An 8,701-nucleotide genomic window follows, 5' to 3' on the forward strand; every position below is an offset into this window, starting at 1 on the left:
GGCTCACTGCAACCTCCACCTCCCGGGTTCAAGTGATTCTCTTGCCTCAGGCTCCTGAGTAGCTGGGATTACAGGCACCTGCCACCATGCCCAGCTTCATTTTTTTTATCTTTAGTGGAGACAAGGTTTCACTATGTTGGCCAAGCTGGTCTTTAACTCTTGACCTCGGACAATCCATCTACCTCATGCTTGCAAAGTGCTCAGACGATGGCATACAAGCGTTATAGTTCTGTGAGCTGTCTACTTCTACCTCCATTTCATAAAGAGCAGAAATGGAGTTTCTGAGTAATTAAATGACATGCCAAGTACCCCACAGTCAGCCTGAAATCAAGTGCAAAAATAATCTGGCTCTGAAGTTTATATTTTTCATCACCAGGAGGTCCTCTCTCAGGCTTCCTCAGTGTTATTTCCTAGAAATTGCCATAGTTTTCCTGCCTGAAAGCCACACTGTCTACCTCAAAATTCACTCATTGATTCATTCATTCAAGACATTGGTCAACACATATCTGTTCAGCACTTACCATGTCCCAGAGCCTCTGCTAGAAACTCAGTGATACAATCGTGCGTGGCAAGATCTTCCGTGTCCAGGAACTCACGTCCTGTAGGGTGAAACATAAAAGTGACTAAGATACCCTCAACACTAGGTAATAAACACCCGTCCCTACGGGGTGCTGAGGAGGCACAGAGGAAGGGCACTTGTTTGTGTGGACAGTGGTGAATGCCGTGTAAGGAAAGACTTCCCAGGACAAATGATGCTTAGCTTGTACTGAAGGATGAGAAGAAACTATTTATTTTCAAAACTATCCTATTGCCAAAAGGATTTAAAGATGCTTGGCACCCAGCTCATAGCAAACAACCAATACACATGTGGCAAATGAATGGATTAAAAACAAAAACAAAAACAACTTTGCACTTGCTTCTCTTTTTTCTGTGGCTGCTGGGAAGGTCAGAGCCAACGCAGTGGCAGAGGAATAGACCTTGAGACCTTAGACTTCCCTCCTTTCTTCTTTTTCTTCCCCCATTCACCCCCAACCAGGGATGTTGACTTTCATGTCTTTCATTCTTTTTGACTTCCTGATTTTTGTCGGTTGTATTAATATTTATCTTTGACTATTTGGGGCTGGGAGGTCTCAAGAAATGGCCCCAGATCCTATTAGAGAGGGGACAAAAGAAATATATTCAATGCAGGACTCTTCTCCAGGGAGATCTGTTTGGCTCTGGGGGGGGCGGGCGGGGAGGCAGCATCTCTTCCTTCACTTTGGTTATCCCACACAGCACATGGCCTTCATGCCCTGAGAGTAGCAGTGTCCCCTTTAGTTCTCTCATTGCCCAAAGCCCTTCATCCACAGAGTCCCTGCTCCCCCATCCCATCCAAAAAGCCTGCATGATGCATGAAGTTGCTGGCAAAAGCTTTAAACAAAACAAAACCCAAAAAGCTTGCATGAGGCTCCTCCTTGTGGCGACAAATATGTTCTTGTAGAGAACGGGGCCAGCACTCTGGTCAGTGAAGCCAGCCTTGAGATAAGGTAACTTATAACTGATCAGCAAGTGCTGGCCCCAAAATGCCATGCTAAGGAACACAGGGATTTTTAGATCTCTTAAGGTCCCATGACTGTGGAGACAGAGCCAAGGCACAAACGACTGGCAGCCACCCCAGGCCCAGGTTCTCCCTAACACCCCAGTCTTGCAATGAGTAATTCACGATGTGTGTGGTCATCTGCACTGCGGCTTCCCTCTTGTTAGAAGCCAGTTCTGGCGGGGCACGGTGGCTCACACCTATAATCCCAGCACTTTGGGAAGCCAAGGCAGGAGGATCACTTGAGCCCAGGAGTTTGAGACCAGCCTGGGCAACATATTAAGACCTCATCACTACCAAAAAAAAAAAAAAAAAAAAAAAAAAAAAAAAAACCAAAAAAAAAAAAAAAAAAAAAAAAAAAAAAAAAAATCGGCTGGGTGTGGTGGTGCACACCTGCAGTCCCAGCTACTTGGACAGCTGAGGTGAAAGGTTTCCTTTAGCCCAGGAGGTCAAGGATGTAGTGAGTCGTGGTGGTGCCAGTGTACTCCAGCCTGGGCGACAGAGCAAGATCCTGCCTCAAAAGCAAAACAACAAAGCACACACCCTTGCACGTGAGTCTCAACCACTGTTGTTGTGGTCATCATCATCATCATCAACAGTAGAAGTAATAATCATAGGGGCAGTGACAGGGTGGATTTTCCCCAGCTCTAGTAGGTGCTGGGGAAGTGTTTGTTGATTGAATGAAGGACGTTAGTAACTCTCCTCTGTCTGGTGTCCTCTCTGTCTCTTCTAAGCCATGCATGGGACGTTTGTGATTCTGCTGCCGCTCAGCCTTATCCTGATGGTTTTTGGGGGGATGACAGGGTTTTTGAGCTTCCTCCTCCGAGCTTACCTCCCACTCCTGCTCACCGGAACTGTGTTCCTCTTTGGAGGTAGGTGCCCACCCTGCCTGGGACTCTGGCTTGTGGTCGGGGGTGGACGGTGGGTACTGTGTCTGAACCCTCAACAAAGGAGGGAGCTCCCAAGGCCCCTTGGGGTTCACTTGGAAGAGATGAGTGGTTTTCAGCCCAGAATCACCTAGTTTCTGGTTCAAAGACAGGAACCATACAGAGGGAGCAGCTTCCAAGAATCCTTTTCATTACTTCACCAAAGAGGCTGCAGGTACTGCCTTTGCCCGAACTTGTGATAGCTTCCAGCTTTAGGGCCCTGAGCCGGCAAGAAACCCTTGTTCTAGCCACCCTCATTCTCTTCTGCTGGTCAGCCCCTCTGATAGATACTTACGGAGTCCAGCTTGGCCGTAGAGACCCCCACCCAGGTGGCGATGAAGGCATTGAGAAGCAGACACCCAGATACAACAGCAAAGTGGGTCTAACTGGGGGACCAGCAGCCTTCTGAGCTGAGAATCTCAGGGGCCGATAGCATTCCAGGCTGAAAGCCTGGAGCAGCTGCTGACCCATGCATTTATTCTCTCTGAACAGGTGATCATTATTAACAGACAGATGTTCCGTATTTTCTCACAACATAAAATATGCCGAGTAGGCAGCTGGTGCCCATTTACCACTGATCACAGACAAACTAAAAAGTATTCCCCACGAGGCAGCCACGGGGACAGGGTCAGATGTCCCGAGCTTAAAGAATTGTTTTAACCAGCGTATGATATTTATATATTGTCCTGCCACTTTAGAATGCCCCAAGTAGTTTTCTATTTGGGGAGGTGGGGGGCAGCTAAGTTTTCCTTGTCATCGTTCTTCCCAGCAAACAATATATTCCATCACACACTCAGCATTTCTCAACAGATGCTGCTTTGATTGACTAAAAAATGGGCATGTCCAGGCACAGAAAGACACCTCATGATCTCTTTCTATGTAGAATCTAGAAGAGTCAAATTCACAATAACAGAGAATGGAGCAGCGGTCACCAAACTCATAGAAACAGAGAGTGAAACAGGCAGGGGGCAGGATTTCAGGGCAAAAGGAGGAAGTCCAGTGATCTGTGGGGCATGATGGTGATAGCAGTTAACAGCAGCATATTGAGTTCTCGAAAATCGTTGAGAGTAGATTTTAGTTTTCACCACACACAACAGAAATGCTAAGTGTGTGAGGCCATGCCTGTGTTGAATAGCTTGACTGAGTTAGTCCACAGTATGCACACACATCAAACCCTCATGCTGCGCACCATAAATACATGCAATGTTTTACTTGTCAATTAAACAGCAGCACACACAAAAACAAGATAAATCAAAACAACAGATTGATAGACAGTGGCAGGCTAACACCATGGCTTGGTGCAGTGGACCGGGGTTTTGAAAACTGGGACTCATCACATGGCTGGCTGCTTTACGGCTCCCGTGCCCTAGTGTATTTGGAATGTTCCTCATTTAAGAAGAACACAGCAGTGATGTCATGCACACTTTCCCACAGAGGGGAAAAAACAAAAGGATGCCTGGGGGTGAACATACTGCAAAGCTTCATCCCCTGCAGCCACTCACAATTATTATAATACTGGCATTAATAGTTCACCCAAATGACAAATTCTCCAAACCAGCACTGCCTGGTTGAAGTTTCTGGGATGGTGGAGAATTTCCCTAACCTGTGATGTGCGTCGGGAGCTGCAAACCAGGCTGGGGCAGCGAGTGCTCATGGGGGCGCTGGGCTGTTAACTTTACTTCAATTAATTAACTTAAATTTAAATAGCCACGTGTAACTGGCCAGTGGCTACTGTACTGGACAATGCGGCTCAAATCCAATATCTGTGGAGAACCACCATGGACCAGGCACTGTTCTAGGTGCTGGGGAATTGAAAATGAGCCAACCCATGGGTGTGTCTGCCCTCTGGAAACTCACAGGCCCCTGGGGAGACAGAGGTTAGTTAAATAATAACATAAATATGCCTGTAATCCCAGCACTTTGGGAGGCCGAGGCTGGTAGATCACTTGAGGTCAGGAGTTTGAGACCAGCCTGGCCAATCCGGTGAAACCTCGTCTCTACTAAAAACACAGAAATTAGCCAGGCATGGTGGTGGGCGCCTGTGGTCCCAGGTACTCGGGAGGCTGAGGCAGGAGAATAGCTTGAACCCGGGAGGTGGAGGTTGCAGCAAGCGGAGATCATACCACTGCACTCTAGCTTGGGAGACAGAGCGAGACTGTCCAAAAAAAAATCACAAACAAATGCGAAGTTGCACCTGTGGCCGCGGCAGTGATGGACAGCTGTATGGAGCTGTGGAATCACTGCTCGGGCAAGTCCAGGAATCGAAGCATGAGCTGAGATCTGTGGGGAGAGTAGGAGTTGCTGATGGCAGGCGGAGAAGCAGGGGTGAGCGCCTCCAGTGAGGAGACCAGCACATGCAAAGGTCCTGTGGCAGGAAGGAGTGAAGATGCTGAGCAGTGTGGCTGGGCAGGGTGAGGAGGAGGAGGAGGAGGAGGGAGTGCTGGGTGGGAGAGGGCGGGGGTTGATCTGCTCTCCCTTTGCCGTCCCTGCAGCCATGGTGACCCTTGCTGGGATCAGCATCTACATAGCGTATTCAGCCGTCGCCTTCCGGGAGGCGCTTTGTCTACTGGAGGAGAAGGCCCTCCTGGATGAGGTGGACATCCACTTCGGCTGGTCCCTGGCCCTGGGCTGGATCAGCTTCATCACCGAGCTGCTCACCGGGGTGACCTTCCTGGCAGCAGCCCGCGAGCTCAGCCTGAGACGAAGGCAGGACCAGGACATATGAGCCTGGGCGCTGGGTGGAGGAGGGGAGGGAGGGGCTTGGCCCCAGAGCTTCATCGACTCATCTCCATGGGCTGTGTGGCCTCTTCTTCCTCAAAGGCCACTCGGGGAGGCCAGGTGACCCCCAAATCCCCGTGGACTAAGCTCGGGGTCTGGCTGTTATTTTAGTGCCTGTGTGCTCATGTCCATGTGTGTCTGTGTGGCCTGGCTGACCCAAACTGCTTCACAGGAAATAAAAATGATCCCTTAATGACACACAGAGCTTTACAGAGTGCAAGGTCCTGGCAACCCCTCTCACTTCGTTTCCTCCTCACCCATGCCCCTTGGATCAACTCCTTGGTGGGTCTGGGAAAGGGAGAGGGTGCCCCACCTCCTGGGCCTGTAACGCGTTGAGCTCTCTCTGGGGAGCTTTGGCCTGGAGTTCCTTTTGTTCTAAAATATCTCTCATGACATTGGCTTTCTACAGGGTCTGGTGGTTGGGTTAGGTCTACAATATGAAGCTGCAAGACTCCTAAGAGGTCGGCCAATTGATAGAGCACTCTTCAGGATGAATCATACCTTTTCCATCCTCCGCAGAAAAATCCATCCCTGCTTTCATCCTGGGTGTTCTGCCCCTGGGAACGGGCTCCACATCCGGGTCCCTTGGGGCAGTGCTGTTCACATTTAGCGTGCCCAAGACCCTATGGGCTTGTTGGTACTCACAGGCTGATGCCACCCCCAGGGTGTCTGAGCCAGGAGGCCTGGGTGAAACCCAAGAACTCACATTTCTAGCTAGCTTCCGGGAGATGCTGAGGCTTCTGAACCAAGCCACCCTTTCCATAAATGCTGAGCCAGGGCATTTGTTAAGTGACAGGGAAGGGTTGTCACCTTGCTGCACTTAGAATCACCTGGGTATCCTCCAAAAATTCTACTGCTCTGGCTGCATCTTTGATCTGATATTCTCTAGGGATGGAGTCCAGGTGTCAGTGTCTTTTAAGAGCTCTCCAGGCAATTCTAGCCCCAAACCGTGGCTGAGATTCTGTTCCTGTAAGATTCCGAGTCATGAGACGGAGGGGGAGGGCCTGAGGAGCCTTCAGCTTAGGAAAGTCTCTGGGAGGTGCTGATGGTTTGGGGAATATTGGTGTGGATTAAAAGATGACAACACCATTATCAACAATATAACATCATTTTCATCACAACATCATCATCGCCATGACTCAGCATTGTCTTCATCATAGCTGACACCCACTGAGTACTTTCTATGCACCTGAGCTATTCTCCATGCCAGTCAATCAGTCAGTCACTCAACAAACACCCAATGGAAGGCCAGTACACACCAGCAACTAGGGGGCAGTGATTCCTCCAGACCTAGCCCTTACTCTCTGGGGTGTCACATGGTTGAGGAGAGAGACATATGAAACATGTAGCCCGTGATGAGGACAAAGCAAAGCAAAGCGGGGGTAGATAAGCAAAGCGGGGTACAGATGAGGAAACTGAGGCACCAGCAGGTTCACATAACTGGACTAAGGGCATAAGGAGAAAAAGGGATGCAAATGAGAGTAAAATTCAGAACTACCTGGTCCCAAGATGGTCCTCTGCCAACTCCCACCAGCGCCTGTGCTTCTTTACTGGCTCTCTGTTCCCGGTTCAGGATGTTGCTGTGACGTCCGGTCTAATCTGGAACGGCGTAAATGGAGTGGATTACTCACAAGGCCCCACAGGAGTAAAGGTTTGCTAGGCTGAGGAAAAGAAAGTTTTTGCTAAGTGAGGACACCGTACTACCGAAAGGGCGGTCTCTGCTTCCACCTGCTGGTCATATTGTGGAACTGCACCAGAGGCAGGATTTGATTTCCAAATTAGTTTCAGCCCACCTAGCGCCCCGGTGCTGGATTAAACACTGCAGGGTAGGGGTCCTCAGCTGGGGCAATTCTCTCCCCCACCTGACGTTTGGAATGTTTGGAGACAGTTTCGGTTGTTCTGAGTGAGTGTAGGGAGTCGTATTACTGGCATCTCCAGCGGGAAGAGGCCAGGGATGCTGCTCAACATCCCATGATGCTGAGGACATCGGGTCCCACATGTCCACGGTGGGAAATGCTGAGACACTGCTAAGCCAGCAACAGTGAACAATAACAAGCCAAAACTCCAGGAACAGACAACATAGAAGACTCTCATTCATTTGCCCAGCCTTCATGCATTCAATAAGTGCCTGCGACACCTACTATGTGTCAGAGACTATTCCAGGGACTGGGGACACAAGAGTGGGGATGGCCAAGAAGATCCTCACCCTTCCTAGCTCTTATGGGAACAGATGATAATCACAGGAACCCATAATCCATCTGAGAGATTCAGACAGTGATTAGTATTACGAAGAAAACAAAACGGTGATGAGGCTGGGTTTGATGGCTCACAGCTGTAATCCCAGCACTTTGGGAGGCTGGGTGGGGGGAGGGGGTGGATCGCCTGAGGCCAGGAGTTCGAAACTAGCCTGACATGGTGAAACCTCATCTCTACTGAAAATATAAAAATTAGCTGGGCGTGGTGGGGGAGCCTGTAATCCCAGCTACTTGGGAGGCTGAGGCAGGAGAATTGCTTGAACTCAGGAGGTGGAGGTTACAGTGAGCTGAGATCGCATCACTGCACTCCAGCCTAGGTGACAGACTGAAACTCTGTCTCAAACAAAACAAAACAAAACAAAAAACAAAACAAAGCAAAGCAAAACAGGGTGATGGGATGAAAGGTGTCTGGGAGACATGCGATGCGACTCCAGGGAGGTCAATCAGAAAGGGCCTCTTGGAGGAGGTGACATTGTCCTGAGACCTGCATGAGGAACCTGCAGGTAGGGAAACTGCAGACCAGGCAGGTGACAGCACACAAAGGCCCTGAGGTGGAGGGGGCTTCTGTGTTTGAGGGAAACAAAGAGTGTTGATTGAGAGAAACAGGAGGTGAAGGTAGAGGTGGGGAGGGAGAAGGCACTGGGTGGTGTCCATGGCCCTTGGTAAGGAGGTGCTGATGATTAAGTGGGGTTGGGATGCTGTTCTATTCTATTCTGTTCTGATCTGTTCTATTCTATTCTATTCTATTCTGTTCTGTTCTGATCTGATCTGATCTGATCTGTTCTGGTCTGGTCTGGTCTGGTCTGGTCTGGTCTGGTCTGGTCTGGTCTGTTCTGTTCTGTTCTGTTCTGTTCTGTTCTGTTCTGATCTGATCTGATCTGTTCTGTTCTGTTCTGATCTGTTCTGTTCTGATCTGTTCTGATCTGTTCTGATCTGTTCTGTTCTGATCTGTTCTGTTCTGTTCTGATCTGTTCTGTTCTGATCTGTTCTGTTCTGATCTGTTCTGTTCTGTTCTGTTCTGATGTGTTCTGATTTGATCTGTTCTGTTCTGTTCTATTCTATTCTGATCTGTTCTGTTCTGTTCTGATCTGATCTGTTCTGTTCTGTTCTGTTCTGATCTGTTGTGTTCTGATCTGTTCTGTTCTGATCTGATCTGATCTGATCTG

At 49.2% G+C, this 8,701-nt stretch overlaps 1 protein-coding gene across 5 annotated transcripts in view; it reads left to right on the forward strand.

Annotated features, from left to right (window-relative positions):
- The window catches only part of TMEM114 (transmembrane protein 114), a 45,703-nt gene that overhangs the window by 15,781 nt on the left and 21,221 nt on the right, over positions 1–8,701 (forward strand). For 4 of the 5 annotated variants that reach the window (XM_037740254.1, XM_037740258.1, XM_037740255.1 and 1 more), the window contains 2 exons: positions 2,311–2,448; positions 4,995–5,478. The exons of the other annotated variant lie outside the window; for it this stretch is intronic. In XM_037740254.1, the coding sequence (XP_037596182.1) occupies positions 2,311–2,448; positions 4,995–5,227 (371 nt within the window). In that variant the 3' untranslated portion in view covers positions 5,228–5,478. Of the gene's footprint in view, positions 1–2,310; positions 2,449–4,994; positions 5,479–8,701 lie in introns of those variants that run through there. 5 annotated transcript variants of the gene reach the window in all.

The sequence above is a fragment of the Cebus imitator genome, unplaced genomic scaffold (assembly GCF_001604975.1).
Source record: "Cebus imitator isolate Cc_AM_T3 unplaced genomic scaffold, Cebus_imitator-1.0 Scaffold4, whole genome shotgun sequence".
Classification (NCBI taxonomy): Eukaryota; Metazoa; Chordata; class Mammalia; order Primates; family Cebidae; genus Cebus; species Cebus imitator.